Raw genomic sequence first — 25,722 nt, 5'->3', positions numbered from 1 at the left:
TAATAAAAATTAGAAAGTAAAAAAGAAAAGAAAAAGAAGACAACTATGGCATGATTGGGTTCATCATTCAAAATAATGTTTTGGGGAATCCAATGATCGAACTAATTAAAGAAATTAATTAAAATATATAAAAGAGTTAAAATAATTGAACTATGCATTTTTGTCAATAAATAATGGATCACCATGTCAATTTCCATGATGCACATGAGGGCCAACAACCATTGCAATCCCCAAAAATCCTATTATCTTTTTATTCCCTATCTATGGTAATATAACGAAACAACTTTTTTTTTTTTTTTTGATAGATAAAGAAAACCAAAGTAGGTGGACCAGATGTACAAAATAAGTAAATAAATAGCAAAAAAGGTCTGCTAAATTATAAAGATAATTCCAACAAATTAAGAAATCTTCAAAGAACACCCCTATGAATTCCTTGAAGATCTTAAATCAATAAAACAAAAGTCCCAAAATCGACAAAAAAAATCCCATAATTGGATTGGCCCTTCCCTTCGAAAGATTTAGCATTTCTTTCCTTCCAAATCCTATGTAATTACAAACAGAGTTAAACTCCACAAATAGTCACTTTAAAAAAAAAATTGGAAGTTCGCTCCCATATGCAACCATTCCTCAAAAACCGTCCTAATTGTACCTAGTAAGCAGCTCTCCATTTCAAACAAAGAGAAAAATTGATCCCACACCTCCTTCGCCATAGAGCAAGGAAAAAACTTTGAAGGAGATAGCTCGTTTCAAAATTTTGAAGGAACTCTTTCCATTGGATTACACGTGACATTTCCAAGGAGGTATTTCAAAATTTAAATGAAATATAGAGACGTGCAATAAATTCAAAACACCACGTGTCTTATAAAGAGGAGGGCTCTTTCAAATTTTGAAGCGGGTTACTTGCTTCAAAGTCGGACTCGTAGAGCAATGCATAAGAAGATGATTAGTTGTCTCCTCTCCAAGCAAACACATACAACAGTAGTTCGGGCCACAAAAGCCCCTTCTTCTCAACTGATTAAGCATTAAAATCCTTCTTGCACCGTTGTCCAAACCAAGAAAACCACCTTTGAAAGCACCCTACGGCCCTGCAAAACAAATAAACTTATGTAAAGTAACATATGTTGAGATTGGACTAAATAATTCTCCAAGTAGTGGAGTGATGATGCTTTTTTAAGTTAAACATGTTTAAATAATCCCATGCCCCCCACAATCGTACATTTACAGCTTGCATGTCAACAAGTTGCTTGAACCACAATTTCCTCACCTTTATAAACCACAAACACATCCACATTATCCATATCTTGTAATTCTTCGCCCAATTAGAGATTGTCAAGCATGGACCATAACACATGACTCGGACATTAAGAATTGTCTTAAATACTATGAAGGCAACAAAACAGGTGAAAAGTTGCTTTCAATTTAGGCTCTATTTGATTTTTAATCAGTTAGTGCTGAAAGGCCCTATGGATTTTTCTAGAAATTTTTTAATTTGTCAAAGTCTCATCCTTCTCATTCACCTAATCGCCTTGATCCGTATTATCAGCGAAATATTTGTTAATTTCATTTACGATGCTTAAGTCAAGATTAGTCCCTCGAATAAGAATTAGTTAAGTAATACAACAAGCTTCCTCAACTCATTGAACATCTGTTCTACAAAATCATCTATGCATTTATACATCCTAGAAAGTAAATTTTATGACTTAATTGATCTATTTTTGTTTTATTTCAGATTAGGATTCTTTTGCATTTTTTATTTAAGAATCTTATTGTCATAATTATTTGGGGAGTTTTTTTGGGGGGATTTCACATGACTTAGTAATTTAAATAAGTCCTATCCATGAGAAATTTATTGTTGAAAAAAAAAATGAATTCCACTTTTTGATTTCATGTTAGGGAAGAATGAATCAAAGAAGAAGGATAAGACTATGAGAGAGTGAAGAAGAAGAATTGAGAGAGAGAGAGAGAGAGAGAAAGAGGAGATTGAAATTTTTATGATTGGATTTAATTTTTCATGGGATTAAGTAGATAATTGAAATCCGTCCTTAATTAAATTTTTGGATGAGGGTAAAAATTCATTTTCCGTGAAAAAAAAATCAATTAAACAATGAAAAATATAAATTCTCAGATGAAAATTGAAAATTCTGTCAATTTTCCTAACTTAGTTGGTAAAATCTTTGGGTGATGATACCATAAACTTATATTCAAATCCCTGAACTCATTAAAAACATGTTTATTGGTAAAATAAATGAATAAATTTTACATAAATATATCATGGGTTGGGGTCCGTTGACTCCTAAGATTGACTCGTGAAAAAAACATGATCCCAACCCTTTAAACATAAATCTAATGGTTGAGATTTATGAGTATCTTGATAGCACAAGTCTCAGAGATACTTATCCCAAGGATAAATTTCAACCATTGGATTTTGCATTTTGCATTTAAAGGGTTAGGATTGTAGAGGCGATTTTGTGATACCACTTACAACTCAGTTCTCTCTAATCGTCTCGTGTTCCTTGCTCTCTCCGATCAGTGATGGTGATACCAGTGTGGTACTTTTAAAAAACTCTTTGATGATAAAGTCAACTCTTTAGTTAATCAGTAATGGACCTTCTGATTTTTTTGAACCCCTCCCTTTTAAGTCTCCTATTCTATTTATAGTTTTTTCTAAGAAATATCTTTGAATAAAAATTTCCTTGAGATCCCTGATCTTCGGGGATATCTAGCAAGGATTCTTTATCTTTAGGAGAGGATACTGAGAAGGGAAAGATTCTCTCAAACTCAATTATCTCCTCCCTTGATTCATGAGATCTTTCAAAAAATCAAGGGATCTGAGTTGATTCAAAGACAACTCAGAAGTCTATCCTACTCGATTTACATTCGAACTCTATCCTTCAGACAAATTGGACATCCTAGGTATCACTTAAGAGAAAATCAATTAGTTCTGATCTCCTAACATTTGGACACATGTAGAGTCCAGATGTCTTACAAATTTTCCTTTTACAGGGATCAGGTGTTTTTTTTTTCATAAGTCATTTTTTAGAATATATATATATATATATATATATATATATATATATATATATGTTAGATAATTTAATTAATGAATCTCTATTAACACAACAACTTTTACTAAGAAGACACCAATCTTTAGGCAAACAGGCGTTTAATTCCAAAAGGATGGTGTGTTGTAAGTAAACGTTGTATAATTTTTCTTTAATTATCCATTAAAAGTTGTCGATAACTCATTTAAAGCTTTAAAAAAATATCTTCTTGCAAATCGACCATAGGACCTACGTAGCGTAGTAATGCTTTAGATGGTTGAGCACATACCGGTAGAAACCGGTACCAACATAGTCAGATGCTGAGCTGTCAGTCGTATAGCAGTAAATATCAGCGGTTCAACCGGTTGTGCCTGTCCCCATAATCTCTCTCTATTGTTCTGCTTTGTTTCTATTGCCTTCTTTACTACTCCTTTTCGTTCTGCTTTCTTTCGTAGAGGGACTGGCCTTGGCTTCCCTCCTTCAAAGGTATCATTTTTAATCTTTGTTTCTCTGTAATATTTAGTTCTTTTGTAGATCTGATCTTCGTTTTTTTTTTTTTTTCCCTAATGAATTTATATCTAGTTTTTAATTGAGGAAGTTATTTTCCCAAGAGTTCAGACAATTATGTTCATCGGGATTTGTTTGATGTGAATCCTGATGATCAATCAACGGTGTAGACCTAGGAGTTGGCCGCATAGTGATGAGAGCAACACAGCTGTTTTTTCAATTTCTCTGAAGAATTTCTTGTCGTGAAGCTGTGGATACTCTTTTGGCTTGTTTTTCTTTGATTTTCTCCAAAACTTTCTTCGTTTTCGTTTTGTATTTGTGTCTTTTCATCTCTATTTCTCTCTTTTGGAAAATTTCTGTAACTTTTTTCAAAGTAGTTTCTAGAGATCTTGTTCTTCAATTCAGGTTAGTTGGTTTTTATCTCTGTTTTTTCCCTTTTAATCTTGTGCGATGTTGTTATTCTTCCCATAAACTTCGTTATTTTCCTGCTCTTCATATGTGATTTGTTTTTTCTTTTTTGTAAGGTTTTTTACTCATCAAAAAGATATATATTTTTTTAAAGAACTTCGTACGGTTTTAAATTTTTACAGATTTCTAGTGGAATTTTTTAATATTTCTTTGTGTGTGTGGTTTGTGGGGGTGGGGGGGAGTGAAGGGATATTGTTATTGGGTTCAGGTCCATCTTACCCACCAAAATTGAAAAAAACAATATTATTATTGGGATTAATGGTCTTCTAAGTTCAGGGAAAATAGCTCTGCACAAGCGATTCTCGCACCCATACTTTATTGTTGCAAATTAAATTCAGAAAGTCTTTGTTTTTGTATATTTGATTCGTGTATTATTTTCATTTCAGGGTTTTTTCTCCTAACGATGAAGGCTGCCAAGGGGAAGGGGACAGCAAGGAAGGACACAAAGGAAGCATTGAAGCCTGTCGAGGACAAGTTTGTTTACGTTCCTTTATAACTATTACATCTTCATTTGTGTTTCAGATAACTATGTTATGGTTATTCAATTATGTATATTTCTTCTTCTCAGAAGAGTCGGGAAGCGAAAGGCTGCTATTAAAGTGGATAAAAGCAGCAAAAAACCAGTCAAGAAGGCCAAATCGGCTAAGAAAGACCCAAACAAACCAAAGAGGCCTCCTAGTGCGTTTTTCGTGTTCTTGTAAGTATCCCCCTTTTTATTGATTTATCATACATGAGAATCTGTTTATCACAATGTTGTATTCTTGTTTGGAGGATTGACTTCATTCTTGTCCTATAAAATGTTACAGAGAAGAGTTCAGGAAGACTTACAAACTAGAGCATCCCAATGTGAAGGCTGTCTCAGCTGTAAGAAGTTTTACATTTTTGGTTTATTTAATTTGAAAGCTTGATTGTGATTGAAGTTGATAATTCATTCTTTCTGGAGTAAGTAATTGATTTGGTCATTTGGTGTTGCAAACTAAAGGTTGGGAAAGCTGGAGGAGAGAAATGGAAATCGTTGTCTAATGCTGTAAGTATTCAAATGAGTGCTGACAAATGGATCTTTTTTGTTTGCGAAGTCACTGTGAAATTGATTGAATTAAATTTGTTTTTATATAATCTAATCTAACTAAAATTAAACACTCCTAGAGTCGACATGTTCTTATTTACTACGTAAATGAATTAAAAGAAAATCCTAATCACTAACTCTAATTTTAGGGTTATGGGCCCATTCCAGCCACTATTAGAATTCTGACCCATTGTTGCATTAGGAATCTAACTTGATTTGGCTTATGGAGCAATCAAAGTTTGATTTATATGTATGCCTATGAGGTCTACCCACTTCTGCCCCTTATGGTATGTGAAGGATAATCATGCTTTACTTTGATAACATGAGTCCTCTACTTGGCCGGGATTGACAGGAGAAAGCCCCATATGAAGCCAAAGCTGCGAAAAGGAAGACCGAGTATGGAAAGGTTATGGCAGCCTACAACAAGAAACAGGTGAGAATGCATTTACCTAGAGAATGACATGCTTTGTATAAAATTGAATGAGATAGAACATATCATTACTGGTGTATCTCATAACAATGGAAAGTTGTGATCATGTGTGGTATTAATTAATAATGTAACCCTCTTGACTGATCTTTGTTTTACTAAACAGGAAAGTATGGCCAATAATGATGATGGTGATGCGGAGTCTGACAAGTCAAATTCTGAGATTAATGATGATGAGGAGGATGAGGAAAGTGAGGAGGTAAAGCTTCCTAGGCTCTCATTATTGCTTTTTTACATCTAGCATGACAGTCACATTCACATTCCTGCATGTGCATGAACATGGAAGCATAGCAAAAGCAAACATTACAAATCCATCAGTATAATTTGGATCAATTATTTTTGCCTGTTCAATTATTTTTAGTATTCAGTGGCATTAGGGAATTGTTCAGTCATAATCTTGACTCCAGTTTTCATTTTCCTTAAATCACACTTAACTAATGGGCAAATGTTCATTTAACATAGAACAATGCTGGAGTAACTTCAACTAGACATGTTCCTGCTTTGGAACATTTGACCCCATTGCAGTTGGTCCTGGATTTTGTGTGCCCAAGCATATGGTTCCCTTCGTTTTATTGTTTTTTTTTTTTACTTCCGAAATTTCCTTGTATATTTATCGACCCTAAGAAATTGCTCATGTTTCTTGTCAGCATCATGCTTTTGTTGCTGTTGGTTGAGTATAAAACAATTGACGTTTTAGTATAGTATCAAGGGTATGATAGTTCCTAAAGATGTGTACCAGGGACATTCATAGAAAACCAAAAGAAAAAAAAAAAAATACTTTTTTGTTATTTAAAATATCCATCTTGGATTGTTTTCTTTAAGTTTTCATAAAGCTGGTATCTTACATCCTCAGTTATATATAAAATTACCACTGAGTTTATTTGGGATACCTGTGTGCTCTTGTTTCTTATCAATTCGTGCCAACCTCGTCTCTTCTTATTTTTATGACCTCGGTAGTTGACTACTAACAAATACATGACTTTGGTATCTATAGGAGGAGGGCGACGACGAGGATTAAAATTAGCATTTCTTGTCACTTGGGCATGTTATAGTTGATCCAGGACATCGATCCTGGATTTTGGATGATCACACCTAATGTAATATGTGGTTTACTTTTCAAATGGAACAAATGCAGCTGAAACCGCTGTAACATTTCCATCTTAGTTGTTGTGTATTTACTTGACATATTTTACTTCCTTAATGAATGAATATAGCATGTTCACAATACGCATCTTAGCCTTTACACGAGCTTTAAGAATATTGTTCTGTTTCTTTTCTTCTATTAGTTTATAATTGCTTAAGCTGATTTCATTTGTGATAACTTGAGCATATTGCTTTTCTTTAAAGGAGATACTATCTTTTCCTAAAGAGATGCTTCTATCAACAGTTAGTTGCTTTTGATTTCCCTTTTAAGCCTTTTTTCCCTCTGTATTTCTTTTCTTTGGATGCTTCTGCCGTGATTGGAAGGTAGACGTTAACACTTGTAACATGGTTTATGGATTTGTAGTCTTCAAGTGAGTAGGATACTATGCTTCATAGAGCTGAATTTTGAACAATTGCCTAAAAAGAGTATGGCTGAGATGATGATGTTCAATGAGTTGGTGGAAAGCTATAATGATGCTTCAAATAAGGTGCTGTATCCCAGTTAGGTACGGTTCTTAAGTGTAAATGATTTTTCCTTGTTGTATCAAGGGATATCTAGCTATAAGTCAGGAGAAGACATTAGAAATAAGGATATTCAGGGAAATCTAGGATTGATCCAAATAGGAATTATATAGCATGACAAGTTTGGTAGTTTTTTAGTGCTTGAGAAGGCTGATGTAGGTGATTTAAGGTTTTGAGGAAAAGATTTGAAACTACGATCGTAGTTTACTGATTAACGGGTCTGTTTTGGCAAATGCTAATAAGAAAACCCACAACCTTGGAAAGGGTTCTCTCTTACTACTAGATAAATCCTTTCCAGTTTTAATCTCTAGGTTCTTTGACGAAGAACTCATCCAAGTATATACACACAAGAAAATGGGTCTTTGGAGAGAGAGAGCAACAATAGGGTGTTTCAGGGCAAGGAAAACACATTTCATGCAGTGTATTTGGAGATTTTGGGTTTACTTTTCTTTTGGTCAAAATTGAACAAGGATTTTTTTAGAGTTTCTTTCAAAGTTTTTGTATTCAGATGAGAGTTTTTGTGCAACTCTTAGCGTTCTTTGATTGCTTGCTTTGGTTTTTCTTTGCTATGCTTTGGGGGCTATCTCGGTCTCGTTGTTTTGTACTCTGTTTTGTTTTTTTCTTTAATATGTTTTCCACTATTAAATATATGTATACACGCAAGAAATTAGTAGGGTTGGTATTGAGATTATGGAGGATTTGAAATATGGGTCTTGTGTGTAAAATAGGAGATGTTTAGCAAATTCCTTTAGTTTTTGGTTGAGAGAGATTTGAAGGAAAAGGGAAACCCATTATTTACTTTTCCTATCGTTTTGGTGGGTGTAGCTACACCCATTCCCCCACTAAATGAATTAGTTTTGGATGGATACGTTGTCCAAAACAATAATTTTGGAGCCATAACGTCAAAAAGCTTCAGCTAACAATAAGATGAGTGGCCATACTATCCTGTAAGTGATAAGTTTTTGATGGATAAGTTGTCCAAACAAATAATTTTGGAGTAAGGACAAGGCGTTGAAAAGCTTCAGCCAACAATCAGATGAGTGGCTATGCTAGTCTGTAAAAGTGATTTTAGGAATTTCCACACCAAAATCACTCGTGGGGAGGTGAGGGTTAGATGTGAATTTGCCATGTTATCTTACAAGTTTACTAATTCATGAATATAATCCAAACCAAATGTGAGATCTGATCAGAAAAAAAAAAATGATTCTACATAAATAGTGGTGAGTTAATAAAAATTGTGAACTTGACAGTAAATAAATAAAAAGTGTTTAGTTCAACAATAAATAAAAGTGGAGAACTCGACGATAAATAAATAAAAAGAAGTGAATTCGCCAATAACAAGTAATCATTTAGAAAAGAAAAGTTTACCAAATAATTTTTTAAATTACTGTTAAAAAGTTGGGAACTACTTAGAAAGAAGTTGCAAACAACCAAAGACTCAAGCAACCGAAAGCAATGCATGTGAGTGAACGTGCTCCCGCTGAATTACACCATCATTTCTTACCAGACGCACGTAGGATGGAACAGACATCAAGTGATACATGTACCAAAGACAACAGCACTCGTGTGCATCAGACCTCTTGTCCCACCACAACCATGTCGTTTTCTCTGATGTAAGGGTCTAAACATGGAACGGTGCTTTTTGTCAGCATCCCTAAAACATCATCAGCTCTGCCTTTTAACCGACATATCTTCCCCCCCCCCATCCTTTTTTTTTTTTTTTTTGAATTACACACGATTGTCATCCTTATCTAAGAATCTGAAATTCAGACTAACTTCATGATCCAACCAAATTGGGAGAACAATCCAATGAATGATTCAAGGTCAATATGGTCAAATTGACTTTGAATTTATTTATAACAATAATTGACTATTTCACATAATTCGAATTTACCAATTACATAATACCGTATGCTTTCAAGACCAGGTTAAGGAAATTTTCAATACATGTGATATATTGTAATCGGTCAAATTAAGATTTCACATAATTTGAATTGACCAATTGTAAAATGTCGAGTGTTTTTCATAGATCATCCACTCCACAGACCACAAAAACAAGTTGAAAAATTACAGGCGTAGGCTTTGAAGCCCCTTACTTTAATAGGGTTGTTGATTACGAAAACAAATCCTTTATTTGCAAGTTACGGCTTTTCAGCCTCCGTTTGCTCCCTATTCTGCCTGCTCAACTAAGAGTGGGTTGCCTTAGCTGGGTCTATAGCTTATGATGTTTCCTTCTGCGACTTCACTTCCATAAAGGCATGGGGGGATAAGGGGCAAGGAATGAGATGGGTGGGGAGAGGGACTAATCTTTAATTTACAAAAATACCCATGCTAAGAAAGTCTTTAATACATGTGAAGTCCTGTGATTGTGATTGATCAAATCGAAATTCTGTAAAATCTCGAATTAATATAACATGATAGTTGAATATATATGGCTTTAATACTTATTTTATTAACTACTCCTCCCTACATCTTTTTTTAAACCTAATTACACCCTCGATCTTTTACACTGCTAGTTTGCACTAGTAATACAAAGTTCAGACCTCGAGCTTTTTTCGGCGATACACGTGGATGGGGTATCGCTTGAGTGTCCTTGTGGTGGGGAAGAAAACCAGCTTGTCTTCCTCTGCAGTCCAACTGTCAAATAAAAATAAAAACATCAGCTTCTTTTTTTTTTTCCTTTTAATAATTTAATTTTTCAAAAAAAAATTGTCGGCACGACATAAGTACATATCTGGAAAATTCGATTTCTTTTTCTCGACATTTTCATATATGGATTATAAATTAAATAGGAACACATCAATATCAATATCAACCCCCATTTTACAAATAATGTACCACGGAGATGGGAGAATATTCCTAGGGATTGCCAAAAAAATCAAATCACTTTGAAATCAGTGATTTTCATCCTATCTCAGCCGTAGGTGTACTTTGAGATTAGAAAATGATTTTAACATGATAATACCTGAAATTGGTGATGAAGTGGTGAAGAAAGACAGAAATTTCGACTCTAGCAAGCTCGTATCCTGGGCAGAGACGTGGGCCCCCTCCGAATGGTGTGAACATATTGCCATGGCTCGACGATGAGGCTGAATTATTCTGATGGATCATCAACATTATGGTAATTAATGCAGGTGAGAGACAATAATTTCATTTGCTATTTTGAAATTTATGTGCTAAGTTAAGTCGAGTGTATTAGAAAAAATAAGAGTGATTGGTTAGTGGATAGAAAATTTTGGAGCAAGTTATTTACTTGTTATTTCAATACACATATGGCGTCATGAAATTGGTTCATCAGCTTAGCACTTAAATTTCAAAACAACAAATCTCCGTTTGACCGCGTTTGAGAGCTATGATAACACTCTTTTCAGTATTTTATTTCTCTTCTGATTTTCAAAAACTTGTTTTTTACTGAGTTAATTAAGGTGAAGAAAAAATGAATTAAGATCGAGAAAGAGAGACCTGCCATCTCCAGGGATTAAAGGTGCGAGCTTCTTTATAGTTGTGTTCGTCAAGATGAACAGCCCTAAAAGAGGTGAAGACCTTCCATCCCTTCGGAATAGTGAACCCTGCTTATATAAATGGAATCAAATTATCCAAAGTAAAAAAAAAAAAAAAAAAAAATGAACAATATGAAATAGATAGATAGTTGGGTAAATTAACATTTCGTGAGTTGAATTTGACGAATTTATGATTCCGGCTCACTGTTCATTTTAATTATCAAAACGTGAACAGTAACGAATACAAAGGTTTTAAAGTGACAATTTCACAAGTTTAAAGTGACTATCTCGATAAAAATAGTGAAACCTGCGAAATAGTCACTTAAAACCCCCGTATTCCTTACATTTTGGTAATTAAAATGAATAGTGAGTCAAAATCGTAAATTCGTCAAAAGTTGATCATGTTTTTGTAAATATTCCTACATAGTTTGATTGAACGATTAAACATAAGATGTTGTTACTAACCTTTGATATTGACGTCAGTTGTTGCTCGCCTAAAAACTCCACTTATAATGTTAGCTACTCGTAAAGTCTCGTTAATTATCTGAAGAACCAATTAATTAAAATCCCAAGGTAATTATTGGAGTGCTTGCAAAATTATAGTACTTTAGTTCGTAGGCACACTACCAATTAAATTAAATAGTGGAGCTGTTAATTAATCTACAAATAATAAATGGTTATTAATAGAAAGCTTACACATTGCGTGAAAGCCATGGATTTGTAATCGCTCCACTGCAAGGCCTCGGAGTTGTGGTTCTTCCTTCTGATTTCATCATGCTCTTCCTGCAACCATAAAGGATTAAAGGGTGTCCACAGGTGGAATCAAAACCAGGATTTAATACTTGGTAGTATAGGTGTGATTCAACATAACAAAATCTTATAAGATCAAGATTCACCACAACTGTATCTAAGGATCATTTTTATAGAAAATTAATTAATTTTATCCCCCATGGGAACTCTAATATTAGTGTATAAAATCCAAATCGATTGCACGTTTATGAAAAATTATGCTAAGTTTGACAAATCAATGGTATAATACCATGTGTACAAAGAAAAAATAAAATTCAAACACCATGAATAAAAATTTGTTGTTAACAAAAAGAAAATACTAGTGGTTGGAATACTAGTACAATTCCCAAGAAAAATGTATCTATACAAGAAAGAGAAACTCTCGAGAATATCAATACTGATCTCTAGGTGTTTTTTTCTCTTATCCTAAACATTTGTTCGATAATGGTCGTCAACAAAGTAATTTGACAAGGTGATGAATCAATAGCATCATACCATGTGTCTTGTAAAAGTTAGCAATCACTTAAGACGGAGAGAAAATTGCAAGTAAACTTTATTAGTTGATTAAGTATTTGGATTTTTTTTTTCTATTATATTCTTTGTATACATTTTTTTCCCCTTATCATGGGTATCCCCACCCCACGCACCACCCACCCTTTCGAAAGTCCTACATGTAACTGGCTGAGTTGAGGGTCAATTGGACCCTAAGGTTAGCCCCAAAGAATTCATTACTTAGTGGGATTTAGAAAACTTGGCCTACCCTTCCTGAAGAACTTATCAAGACTCGACTTAACACTACATTATAATATTATTCATCGTCATCTTAATTACCATAATTTTTCCTAAATAACAAATTTTGACTTATCCCAAGTCCCAACAGTTTTCTCTGTATGCCATCATCATATTGGTTCATTAATTTAGTGCAGCTTCCTTTTTTATAGCAGCAAAGTCTATATTCAGTCTGCCAAAGAAGGAAACACGGGGAGGAGTTGGAAGGATTTATTGCTGGAGAGGAGTGAAAATAAATAATTCCAACAACCAAGTTATCATCTCTATTGAAATGAGATTTTCTTTATTCTTTTTAATTTTTTCTGGATCTTAGTCTTTGTACAGTGAAGGATGGGTCAACTGGCGCAGTGTCACTTTTGAATGTTAGACCTGAGGTAATCAGTTCGACTTTATTGACGAAAATTGCAAAAACCTGCGAAAAAGCTTTTCCAGAGAAGATCCCTAGCCTAGATGGCCACTTGAAAGTCTACTTTTCTACCACAACAGATATAAAATAAAACCATCAACCAACGAGGGTATAACTTATTCAAAGAATTGCAAATTCAAATCGACAACTTTTCCCAGGAAGGGTCCAAATTTTTAAGGTGGGTCCTACAAAGATCATGTGAAATTACGTTGTGTAGTACGGTGACAACACTTTTACAATGACTCGTGAATGTATGACACCCTCTTCTGACAAACGCCCCAATCACAGAGTTGAAGAACATTTGTTTTGGGATTAGACAGATGCATGAATCTTTTTATCGTGTATTTCAAGGCAAATGATCTACAGTTTTGTAATGGTAATGGGAGGTGTTTGTCAAAAGGTAGCGTCATATTATCACAATTCTTTTGTACTAAAGTCGTGATAACTTGACTTTCCCGGGTCACGGGAGTCGATTGAGTATGTCATGTGAGGGAGTCATACTATTACCCATCTTTGCAATAATATTAAAAGAGTCGTGATAATATGATTTGTCAAGTGATATACTCAATCGATTCCCTAGCATGGACAAGTTCAAGAATTATAATTTTGTACACCTCGAGATACATGATTCTCACAAAGATAAATATTTTTATGAGAAAATGCAATCGTGTATCCTAAGACGTACACATCTCTGATTCTCGAACTTGTCATGTCAGAGAGTCAATTGAGAAGGCCACCTGACGAGTTATATTATCACAACTCATATTAGAATAAGAATAAGAGAGATTCATTCGACAGAATAACTATTGCATTTTTATTTTGAAAAAACTCTCATGGAGTTTCGACAACTCCAAAGGAACCTTACTTTATGATGTTCATTACCTAGCAAACCTTACTTTGTCAAGTTTGTTACCCAGCAAACCTCTAAATGGAGATATACGTCATAAAATTAAATTTGATGTGTTAATTTGCTACTCAACATGCCTTGGAGTGGATCTTAACCCCATCAATTTGTAGCATCCAAAAACATGATGTGATGCCACAAAGTTATAAATGTCAGAATTCTAAAAACTTTGAACACCATTAAAATTTAGATATAAATTTGAGAATTTGGTAAGCATCCATTTTAAATACCTTGATGAAGCTTTAAAATGAATTGTTTCGATTTTTTTTCATGAAATGTAGAATTATGTGTGTTGGATTTCCAATTTGATAATCCACTAAGCTTAAAGACCTTCCGTAAGATTTGAAATTTTACTAAGCTAGTCATGCTAGCTTGATTCATAAAGTAAAGATTTGCTTCGTAACGAACTTGATAAAGTAAGGGAGTATTTGTAATAAAATAGCAATAAATAGGTCTGCCCAGAAAATCTCTCTAAGAATAATGATTTTCTAATTAGAAACTCTTCACCGATCAATACTCAACTGACATGGAATGGACACGAAACCATATATCTTTTCCTCAAGATACATAACTGCACACCTTTTATGGGGATTTGCACCTGTGTATCCCAAAGAAAGAGATCTATGGATTTGTGCCCTTGCCACGTCAGTCGCATACCAAAAATCGCGTGCATTCATCACGACTCATAATATTAATATGAGAAACCTTTTCCCTATTATGTTAATGAGGAAAAAGGCGTTTATAGGCCTCATCCACAATCAAAAAGACCTCGAGAATTATTAAGAATCTAGAAGAGTTGTTTTGCGCATCTCGAGACCATTTTTATGGTGGATGAGGCTTAATAAGACTTTGTTCCTCACTATGATAGTAAGATTAGTCAGACTCTATAAATATTATGTTATCCTTATTCTAAGGATTGTAAATGTTTTCCATCAATATGACCCTTAGGATTTGAAGAAAAAAATAGATTTAATAAAGATTAATTCTTAAGGATACACATTTCCCCAAGGATATATTTCTCTTGAAAATCCCTAGCACCACACAATCGTGTTGACGAAGAGTCTAACTAACACTTTCCTTCAAAGAATATATAGACATACATTAGGGTGGAAAAATAATTTTTCTTGCAAAGGTAATGCAGAATTTCATATAATCTAAATTTAATGACATGATATTGCGACTATTGAGGACATTTTCAATTTATAAATTTTTGTAATTAAGAAAAATGGGTGTTAAGTTGATGAATCAATAATAAATGTCATGTCTAGCAAAATAGAAAAGATGATTGGGTTGTGAGAAAATTTCCAAGTGATTTTCTTTTTTGAATTTCATGTGACACTGTTTTATTAGTTTATTAACTTAACATCATTTTTTGTTAACAACAATTCTTGGTTCGTTCTGAATAAACATTTGATGTTAAGAAAAATGGGTTTTAAACAGATGAATCAATAGCAGAATGCAAGGACAAGATGATTTTTCTTGTTTGAATTTCATGTTTATTTCTTTCACGCACTTGTGGCACCATTTTAACATGGGCCTAAGGACATGTTACATTAAATGCACCTTGAAAATTTAATTTCCTAAAAAAAACATGTCCTTAAATTTTTTATAAAGATATCCTCAGATGCTTATTTTCAAGGTATAGTTAATGCAGTTTAATGTGCCCTTAGGGCACATGTTAGAGCAATTAAAAATAAATAAATAAAAAAACAAAACTAACGACACCTATCTGTTGCAATTTTATTACAAAACTCCTTTACTCTATCAAGTTTGTTATTCAACAAACCTTCGTGGGTCCGCATGGATTATCAAATTCGCAACCCAACACTACACTCTTCTAGATTTCATTAAAAAGAAGAAAAAAAAAAACATGAATTAAAATATGTAGAGGAAAAAAATCATTTTTGAGCTTGATGGAACGTATTAAAAATGGATGATTACTGAACTTCCAAATTTTTGAATTTAAAATTAAAATTTATAGGTAAAAATTAAGTTTCTATAATTTTTTTTTTTTCAAAGTTCTTAGTAAGTTTCCTTCTAGTTGTAAGAACTTCAACGGAGTTTTTGTTATAAAAATGCAACAGTTGTGTCCGTCGGGTAAATCTCTCTTAAAAAATTAATAATAAAGTCATGATAACGTGACGCGCTTTAAGATACTCGATCTGTATAGATTGATAACTGCACACAACCCTAAATCTTTTTCCTCGGGATACACAGGGAAAATATCTACGGTTGTGCACTTACCACGTCAGCATCGCGTATATTTTAGCACGTCATATTATCATTAGTAAAAGAAAAAAAAACATTTTGAGTTGGGGGTATATAGGTACATGTACCTTGAGCTGAGCCAAAGCGAGAGGAGTCTCAGTGACGAACTTGACCGCGAGAGTCATGACTGTGGATGTAGTTTCATGTCCAGCGACGAGAAGAGAAAGCAAGAAATCCACAATTTGCTTGTCAGATAAGCCACCTTCGTCATGCACTAGAGCTCCCAACATGTCTTTCTGTCTCATTTTATCATCTTTTTCGCATTCTTTCCTTCTCTTTCTTACTGTTGATCTCAGCGTCTCAGCTATCTTTTTTCGAGCCTACATCAATATTAAATAATGAATTATCGATCAAAATTTTAAATATAACAAATATCCTATGGGTAGTGTTAAAGACATCCCAATTTTTACCAAGGACGCCCCATACCATAGACAATATGTTTTTATCTTGTATGTGTTAAAAGTTGCGAATGAGTCGATTTCTAGTGAGTATGATCTCTTTGGTGAAGAGATCATCCTCACAAAAGTCAGCCTACTCTGAAACTTCTATCCCCATCAAAACGAGTTGAAGAACAGTAAATCTTTTTTTTTTTTAAATCACTTTTGATGGGTTTAGAAGTTTCATAATGAACTATTTTTGGTGAGGATGATCTTCTCACCAAAAAGTTGGCTATGGTGTAGGGCACCCTCGCTAATAATTGGGATGCCTTTAACACTACCCATATTTTATTAAAAAGCAAGAAAATAATAATAATAATAATAATTACTTTGATGGCTCTTCCATAAGTAGTGAAGAAGAAAGGAAAGGGAACAGAGAAGAAACCATCGATGAGGAGAAGGTACTCTCTTCTTAGGTTATCTGTCCATTGACCTGGATCGTGGCTCATCAACTGCTTCACTGTTAATTCGAAAGTTATCTGCAATTTTAAAATTACCGATAAATAAAGTAGAGGCCCGACAGAGAGGAAGATTTACTATAATTTTTTTTGTTTTGCTAACATACGCCTTCCTAGATAGCTTTTGTAAGAGAGAGAGAGAGAGAGAGAGATGTAGCTAAATACAAGATCTCGTTGCCTTCAACTAACTTGAACCTGTAACGCAACACGCACCTTCTTCGCCTCTTCATGGAGAAGAACCTGATCGGTCCAGGAATCTAAGTTGAACCGGATGAGCTCATCGATGCAAACAAACAGATTATCTCTAATAGTAGACGAATTCGCAAAGCTCACCGCGAGTGAATGCATCCTCTTATGAAGATTTCCTTTCATCAAAGAAAGAGAATGTTTCCCAAGAAGGTTAGAGATCGAGGAATGATAGCTGCTTTCGAATAACTTCCCTTCGTTATGGAGTACAAACCGATTCGTTTCGGGTTCCGTTGAGAACACAGTTGGTTCACCAAAGACATGAGTAGTAAACAAGTTCCCATACTTATTGACTCGAGAGTCGATAAAGGGTTCAGGGTTTTCTGTCTTGTAGGCAGAGATGAGTTGCAAAGTCTCGCCAATGAGTGGGAAACCAAAGTTACCTGGAGGAAGAAGACCAAGTGTTCGACGATTTAATCGACATGAACGAAGGAAGAAGAGGAGATACAGAGAAGAAGAACAAAGGATGAGAGAGATCAGGAGAAGAAACAACATGATGGAGAGACAGAGAGAGAGAGAGAGAGAGTCACTAATGGTAATAGAGTTTGGGGGGGGGGAAGCAAGAGAAGTGTATCAGTGATGACTTTTGAACCAACAAAGAAAAAGACAAGAACGCGTGGGGCGTAATAAATGTCAGAAGATATTCCGTATATCTATCTCTGCTGCGGTTCCTTTGTTAATATAATCGAATGCTTGAGAAGAAATATATTTACACTAAATGCCCCTTAAAAATAAAAACAAAATTAATGAAAACTTTTGAATGTTAGATTGAGTAATGAGTTTGACTTCAAAACAAAAACTGCAAAAAAAAAAGCTGTTTCAGAGATGATCCGTAGCCTTGTTCAAGTCCCTACAACATAGGTCTACTTTCTTGAATATAGGGGTATGTTGGTTAATTGAAAGTCTATTTTTCTATTGACTGCGTTTTCTACACTCATGACGTGTAGGGTCTTACGTAATTGTTGATGTTATTTTCTCGAGATGCGAGGAAACACATCTACGGTTATGTGAGCACCTCCACGTCAGAAATGTAAGAATCGCAGTAAAGCTAGTGTCACCCGTGCATTCGTGCAACAGATATAAAATCATCAATCAACGAGGGTACTTGTGTCCGAAAACCAAAATCCAAAACTCTATTATTAGGATTTAGGATTCCCATTACAGGAACACAGATAGACGAAGAAAGGTCAGACACCACGTACCACGTGTGGTAGATGAGCTGTCACTAGTCAGAACATATTTATGAAGAGAGATATTATTTCCACACCAATTTTTAATAATGTAACACCAATTCCTAAATAATTTACTTTCACACCGTTGATGTGACGTTAGCAAAAGTTGAGGTAGCAATAGTAACACTTACGAAAATAAACCCCAATATCAGTTCCAAATTTTTGAAGTGGTCTTATAAAGATCATGTAAAATTACTTTGTATAGTACCGATAAATATTTATAGGATTTTGTTAATGTGTGCCCGTATGCGCACACATTAAAAATGTAATAAATACATTTTTAAAATTGGATTTTGTGATAAAAATGACTTTGAAAATATTAATTTTTTCAATAATACCATTGGATTCCAATTTTCAAAGTGTATTTATTACACTTTTAACATGTGCCCATAAAGCACACGTTAACAAGACCCATATTAATATTAGGTCATCCTTATTCTAAGAATTGTTTTGATGTTTTCCATTAATATGACCCTTAGGATTTGAAAAAAGAAATAGATTTCATAGAGATCAATTTTCAAGGATACAGAATTTCCCATGGATGTACGTCTCTTGAAAGTTCTTACCACCTCCAATAGTCGTGTTGATGAAGAGCCCAACTAACATTTTCTTTCAGAGAATATATTAAACATATGTTAGTGTAGAAAAAGAATTTTTCTTGTGAAGTTAATGAAGAATTTTATATAATCTAAATTTAATAATATGATATTACAAGTATTGAGAACATTTTCAATTTATAAATATTTGGTATTAAGAAAATATAATTAGGCCGATGAATCAATAGTACAATGCCACATCTAGTGAAATAGTAAAGATGATTGGCTTGTAGTGAGAAATTTTTTGTGCGATTTTATTTTTTGAATTTCATGTGACTGTTTTATTGGTTCATTAACTTAACACCATTTTTTATTAACAACAATTCTTGATTCGTTCCGAATAAAAATTTGTTGTTAAGAAAAATAGGTGTTAAGGAAATGAATCAATAACACAATGCCACATGTAATGAAATAGAAAATATGATTTTCTTGATTGAATTTCATTTTTATTTCTTTCATACACTTGTGGCATTGTTTTATTTCTAAAAAAATAAGGAAAATACTAAAATGACAAAAAATATTTACTGCGATTCTCACAAGTCTAACATGGGATGTGCACATAACCATAGATGTGTTTCCTCGCGATACGTGTAAAATCATCTACGGTTATGTATGTCCACATCAGAATTGTGAGAATCATAGTAAATACTGTGTCACCCCAACACGACTCAAAAAAAAAAAAATGTCCTCAGATACTTATTTTTAAGGTGTATTTAATGTAGTTTAATGTGCTCTTGGGGCACATGTTAGAACAATTTCAACACAGTCGGCCTTGAGATATGTATCCTCTCCCAATCAGGGGTGGAGTTAGTAAGGAGTTGGTGGGGGCAATTGCCCCCATAGAAATTTGAGACACCCCTATATTTTCAACTAATTATATGCCCCATCTTCTCCCACTCCCTCATCTCTCTCCACGCCCCTCTTCAATTTTTTGTTGATGACATTGCCTCTTGATCGGGCCTTCTCATATACTAATTGAAAATGATCTAAATATCCCTTTTTTCAATTTTTAATTAAAAACCTCTGAATTTCTTTCTAAAATCATTCATCTTCAAATTCTTCAACTATACAATTAACCATAATTTTGCCCCCACTACAAGAAAATCCTGGCTCCACGCCTACTCCCAATTGTCATTTTATAAAGTCAGATCCTACGAATAGCACTCAGACTCTCTACTTTAAAATATCTTGGAGAGACATAAATTGGGAGAGGCGTGAGATTCTCTCTCTCTCTCTCTCTACCTATTAAAGATAAAAAACGATGGTAGCTATGGAACATTTTACTGTAGCTAAGAGATAGATGGAGCTAAATACAAGATCTTGATGCCTTCAACTAACTTGAACGCAACATGCACCTTCTTGCTAAGAGAAACTGAATGTTTCTCAAGAAGGTTTGAGATTGAGGAATGGTTGCTGGTTTCCAATAACTTTCCTTCGTTTTGGACTATAACCCAATTCGTTTCGGGTTCGGTTGAGAACACAATTGGTTCACCAAAGACATGAGCTGTAAATAGGTTTTCGTATTTATTGACTCGTGAGTTGATATAGGGTTCATGAATTTTTGTCTAGTAAGCAGGGATGAGTTGCAGATTCTCGTTAACGAGTGGGAGACCAAAGTTACCATGAGGAAGACCAAGTGTTCGATGGTTTAATCGAGATGAATGAAGGAAGAAGAGGCGATACAGAGAAGAAGAACATAGGATGAGAGAGATCAGGAGAAGAAACGCCATGAGAGAGAGAGAGAAAGAGTGACTAGTGATAATGGAGTTTGAGCGAGCAAGAGAAGTGTATCAGTGATGACTGTGAACGAACCCAGAAAAAGACAAGAACGCGTGGGGCGAAATAAATGCCTGAAGATCTCTCGTGTATCTATCTCCATTACATTTTCTTTGTTGATAATTGAACGCTCGATAAGAAAAATATTTCCACTAAATGCCACTTAAATATGAAAAACAAAATTAATTATTACACCCCCAATTTCTTAAATTACTTATCACACCCCAATTAAAGATTAAAACACACTCTTCAACCGAGAGAAAGGTTTGGGTCAAATTATAATCTCAGATTTGATTGACGCGCCAAGAAACTCTAAGAACCTTCGCATATTTAACAGCACCTCCAAAATTAAAAAACTATTGTGGGCCATGTTTAGAGGCATCCCTTTAATACAGGAGGCATCATGCAGTTGATTTATTAGTTTAGTACTATTTTTCACTAACAACAATTATTCAACCAGTTTGAAAAAATTCAGAAGTTACGTAAAGAAGTTTTTGGATTTTTTCTGAAATCCAACATGTTCAACATCCTTAAAAGCCCTATTTTGTTATTGAGATATGGAAGTTGAAGAAGATAAAATTTTATATTCAAGGGATAAAAATGTTTTTTTTCCTTCTTTTTTGTTATTGTTGTTGTTGATAATTGAGGATCTCTCACATCTCTTTCTTTGGGAATGGGACTAGTCATTTCGATTGTTGCACACCCTAACCCCACTAGTTTCCCACCGTCAATATGACAATTCAGGAGATAAAAGATAAAAATATTACTATTAATAGAGATAAGGTGTATGCATTATAATAATGTGTGTAAGATACACTAAATCATTGTTATAAAGTATCTCATCACATATCTTAAACATGTTAGATATGCATTAATTAAGTTCAATTAGATATATTAGAATATTGGATTAATTGATTATATTTTCATATCAGTGGATGTTTCAATCTATATAAACCCAATGACCAAATGTAACTTTCATCCACGAATTTTCAATAAAATTCATTTTTCTACAATTATATTCGTAAATCACCAATTTTTTCAATAATTAAATTGATTGACCCTTTATTTGGAGAATTTTCTCAAAGAATCTTTTGACTATAAAAATGCCTATGCGACATATAAATGTTTTTGTGGTGGGATAACTGGATTAGTCAATGAATATCATATATATTTTATATGGACCAGTGCACAACCCCATATAACGAGCCTAGTTACAATACCTGGATCCGATCTTTGCTAGACTGGACTAAAATCCGGTCCATTGACAGTCCCATTTACGGTTCTCTCTCACACCCCTTGATATTTTTCTTGTTTGAAGTTGGTTCCTCTAAGACTTTATATGTATATAAAGATTTTTTTGACAAAATTATTTCTGACTTCTCAATGTAGCTTTAATGACATTATTCTTGAAGTATAAAGGCGTGTACTAGGGCAGAAATGGTATCGTATCCTACGTGCAATTGTGGGACAAGCATGGGATTCATCACTTTTGAAAAAATTCCCATCTTTAAAACCCAAAAGTAGCATATTCTCGACTTTGTATTTGAAAAAGTAATGAATTCGCCTATTTGATCAATTTTGTGAATAATATGGAGAACGAAACATATTGAGGAACGCAGAGGGGTTGGCTCAATGGCAATTTTAGACCAATAAGTGGTTAATGTCGATAGGTCGTGAGTTTGATACTCAATATGAGCATTAACTCGTCAAGGGCTATTTGCGAGGGAGCACCCTCACTTACCTGGTGTGGGCGTTGCACGTGCGTTCCCATAGACTAGTCCTTGGACACGATCATGGTCTATGATTTTCTGATGCCTCTCTCTAGCATATGCCCCCTGACGTAGTATGGGTTAGAACCATAGATCTTTTTCCTCGGATATTTTGTTTGTAACATAATTTGAAAACTCGAACGTCAGCTAGGACAAATTGAGTCAAGTTGATAACTCATGAAATGATAATAAAGACATGTTAAATTTTAAATACATCAAATAAAATTTTATGTTCTCCACAAACTATTTTATATTGCTGCAATTAGTTTGTGCATTTTTTAGTTGATTCATCCGTATCAACAAGTCATCTCCATGAGTTAGTTCCATTGAGTTTCCGTATTTAGTCACCTCATTGAGTCAACATGACGATTTTTAATTCTATGGTTTGTAATCATGTAACGTGTAGATTGTAGAAAGTTGGATTAACGTTTCAATTGGGTCAACTTAAGTAGACTCCTTTTGCTGAAACAGCTCTCACACTCTCTCATTATACTGTTTATCACATTTTTAGATGCCAGCATGGTTCCCATGATAAGGGACATTATTAATCACTCGATATCCTATGAAACACGTAAAAGAAATGAGACAAATCTATAACTATTTTAAAATAGAAGTTTCCAAAGTGAGCATCCCATCATGGTTTGTGCCTCTCGCAATCTTTTGTTTACTAATAGACTTGTAAGTAGCCCAGTAGGTATAATTTAAGAGCCGCTGTGCACAACAGTCTTCAGTCCCTATAACAATGTTAGATGCGTACGTGACACTTTTTAGTTGGATTTCAAATACCTTGGACTGCGTGAACGATTTGATTAGGAGTCCGAGGTGTTTTAAATACCAATTAAAATGTGTCACTTAGACATATATTTTATCTGATAGGAATGGGACATCATATTGATTCCTAAGTCATAATTTAATTCTTTTTTACAAAAAAAAAAAATTATCAAAAACGAAATCACTAGACTGTCTAGTGTTTTAATAACTCAATGGAGAGTCCAATGTTTTAATTGGAGGTTAAATTGTTGGAGTGTTAAAGTAAGTTATTAAAACGTTAGAACCGCCCAATGTTTTAATTATTCAAAGGGTATTTTTGATAAATTAATTTATTTTAACATATTAAAACAATGAACAATTCAACGAATTACTAAAAGGACAGTCCAACAATTTAATTTATTTTTGGTGATTTTTGAAAACATAAATTCTCTTTTATAAATATTAAAATATTTAATCCTCTTTTACTAATTTTCCCTTTAATGAAATCAAATGTTTGTTATAACTTATATCATGTTAAATCACAATATCTTTGAAAAAAATAAAATAACGTTTTTCACTGCATCAACTAACTGAGCAATGGGTCTTAGCCATATTCTAACTTCGCTCAAAATATTATCTTATACAAACAAATCATAGATATTTAAATTATTACAAATTTATTATTTTAGTAAGAAAAACATAAAAATCAACCAATTAAGGCAATTTTTTATAACTTTGATGAAGAGATTCATAATATCAGACAAGTCAATGTGACTAATGATCCGCATTATTAACTATCTTGTTCAATTCTTTTCGAGATCCAAATAATTTGCCCAATTCATCACGATCTGAAATGAGTTTGAACCATGACTTGTATAGATTATTATAGTTGAATAATACAAAGTAACCAAAGTAAGTATGAAAATTTATCAAAGCCAATTTTAAAAGTCATTAATAAAGTTGGATGTTATGGGTAGACAAAAAGATTCTGCTATAAGTTTTGTGAATTCAAGGGTGATCTAGAACAGTGTTATCTTCACTCCTACTATGCCGAGTCACGATCCAATACAAAGCAAATTGGTTCTCGGGTTCGTGGGAAAAATGGTACATCTGTTTTTGCTAAATATATATTAGAGATGCCCTCATGTTTGATTAAATATTCGAAAGAACCCTTTTGGTTGTGTTTTCAGACTGATTTTGGCCCTAGGTTTTCTTCTCCAACACTAGCATAAATGACCTCTATGAAACTATCTCTATAAGTCATGTTCCATCTAGAGTGATGAACTATGAAAACCAAATTCAAATCAAACCAACTAATATAGTTCCACAATTTATTGAATATAATTCCACGATATATTGGACATCAACCTTTTTACCACCAGCTTGCCATAGTCTCTTATGCTGGAGCTTGCATCAAACTCGAACTCAACAGAGATTGGGGAATGCTTCGAAACATGTCCGATAAGGAAGAAATGATCATGCAAGTTTCAATGTTACATAAATGACTAGATCTCCTCAAAAAAAAAATTTCCTATTATAATGAGAGAAAGTGGGAGTAGAAGTGGTTTCGACACCAAATTAGAGTGGTCATAAATGCCCCCATTTTTATATTTAAATTTAAGATAATTAAGATCATTTTTGCCGAAAACCCAGAAAATTGCAACCCATGACCAAAGAATCACGTCACTTAGTTTTCAAAATTATAAATATCCTCTTTTACTATCTAATCTAAAAAAACTATTTTATCAATATTTTAAATTATAAATAAGTCCTTTTGATTGATGTGCATTTGCACATGCCACCTTCTAATCTATTACAATAAGAGAATGGTCGATATCGTTGAGGCAAATACATGTCAGTCAAATAACTTTGTAGTTGTATTTTATTAAAGAGCCAGTCTCTACTGACTGCCTACAGCACTGCATTAAACATTGCTTGGTGGTGTGCGTGAAACAATTGATACTCGTTTTACTCATATCACGAAGAAAATTATTGGTTTTGTCCACACCTCCACATCACCACAGTGTGGAATGCAATGTGATTGGAAATCAGTTTAACATTTCTGAATTTACTTCTTTGATTCCTTCGACAGTGCGTTTACATTGCAATGTCTCTAGAACCATATGTTTTTCTCCATGTGATCTCCTTGTGTCACGAGGAAAAATATCTATGATTCTAAGAACACTGCCATGTCAATTCAGTGTTGCGTGCAGTATCGAAAGAAGTCAGGTTAGAATGACTCTTTTCTTTATTAAATTATAAAATTCGAGTATTTATTTTTGTTTTTAAATGAATTAAAAATCTATATAATAAAACACAACGATGAGAACCACTTAGGTGTGTCAATAGGTTGATTTCGATTTTGTTCCTTAGGAACTTAGAACCATAACAACTACATTTATTTTGATTCCGATTACAAAATAAATGGAATCGGAACCACCAAAAAATGCGTTTACATTGTCATGTCTCTAGAACCATATGTTTTTCTCCTTATGATCTCCTTGTGTCACGAGGAAAAATATCTATGATTCTAAGAACACTGCCATGTCAATTCAGTGTTGCGTGCAG

The 25,722-nt window shown here is 33.8% G+C and overlaps 2 protein-coding genes across 5 annotated transcripts; one reads left to right on the top strand and one right to left on the bottom strand.

The window, feature by feature from the left end:
• The first annotated feature begins 3,373 nt into the window (after window positions 1–3,373).
• Window positions 3,374–6,796, top strand: LOC147399526 (high mobility group B protein 3-like). 3 transcript variants are annotated; one of them, XM_086444915.1, is made up of 8 exons: window positions 3,374–3,527; window positions 4,403–4,490; window positions 4,588–4,713; window positions 4,823–4,880; window positions 4,999–5,043; window positions 5,435–5,515; window positions 5,676–5,768; window positions 6,564–6,796. In XM_086444915.1, exons 2-8 carry the CDS (start codon window positions 4,420–4,422, stop codon window positions 6,585–6,587), a joined length of 498 nt encoding a protein of 165 aa, XP_086301041.1. In that variant the 5' UTR covers window positions 3,374–3,527; window positions 4,403–4,419; the 3' UTR covers window positions 6,588–6,796. The 3 variants fall into 3 exon arrangements, with proteins under 3 accessions (XP_086301041.1, XP_086301040.1, XP_086301039.1); XM_086444914.1 differs by having other exon boundaries at window positions 3,375–3,527; window positions 4,585–4,713; window positions 6,567–6,796; XM_086444913.1 differs by having other exon boundaries at window positions 3,459–3,526; window positions 4,401–4,490; window positions 4,585–4,713.
• Window positions 6,797–9,565: 2,769 nt separating this feature from the next.
• LOC147399525 (3beta,22alpha-dihydroxysteroid 3-dehydrogenase-like) lies at window positions 9,566–17,631 on the bottom strand. 2 transcript variants are annotated; one of them, XM_086446601.1, is made up of 8 exons: window positions 16,981–17,631; window positions 16,657–16,806; window positions 15,959–16,210; window positions 11,431–11,517; window positions 11,200–11,278; window positions 10,697–10,803; window positions 10,200–10,333; window positions 9,566–9,871 (listed from the first exon to the last, which is right to left on the bottom strand). In XM_086446601.1, the coding sequence occupies exons 1-8, from the start codon at window positions 17,524–17,526 to the stop codon at window positions 9,772–9,774; spliced, it is 1,455 nt and encodes a 484-aa protein (XP_086302727.1). In that variant the 5' UTR covers window positions 17,527–17,631; the 3' UTR covers window positions 9,566–9,771. The 2 variants fall into 2 exon arrangements, with proteins under 2 accessions (XP_086302727.1, XP_086302728.1); XM_086446602.1 differs by having other exon boundaries at window positions 9,568–9,871; window positions 16,999–17,628.
• Window positions 17,632–25,722: the final 8,091 nt, after the last annotated feature.

Source organism: Akebia trifoliata, chromosome 6, assembly GCF_017979445.1.
Source record: "Akebia trifoliata isolate Shusen 1 chromosome 6, ASM1797944v1, whole genome shotgun sequence".
NCBI lineage: Eukaryota > Viridiplantae > Streptophyta > Magnoliopsida > Ranunculales > Lardizabalaceae > Akebia > Akebia trifoliata.
The sequence above is the reverse complement of the archived record's forward strand: the minus strand, read 5'-3'. Positions and strand labels throughout refer to the sequence as shown.

Coding starts and splice junctions, on each gene's coding strand:
- LOC147399526 (XM_086444913.1), top strand. CDS start 4,420: ATGAAGGCTGCCAAGGGGAAGGGGACAGCAAGGAAGGACACAAAGGAA. Junction 4,491..4,584: donor TTGAAGCCTGTCGAGGACAA/GTTTGTTTACGT, acceptor TCTTCTTCTCAG/AAGAGTCGGGAAGCGAAAGG. Junction 4,881..4,998: donor ATGTGAAGGCTGTCTCAGCT/GTAAGAAGTTTT, acceptor TGCAAACTAAAG/GTTGGGAAAGCTGGAGGAGA.
- LOC147399525 (XM_086446601.1), bottom strand. CDS start 17,526: ATGTTGTTTCTTCTCCTGATCTCTCTCATCCTTTGTTCTTCTTCTCTG. Junction 16,807..16,980: donor AGGTGCGTGTTGCGTTACAG/GTTCAAGTTAGT, acceptor TTAAAATTGCAG/ATAACTTTCGAATTAACAGT. Junction 11,279..11,430: donor CCATGGCTTTCACGCAATGT/GTAAGCTTTCTA, acceptor TTGGTTCTTCAG/ATAATTAACGAGACTTTACG.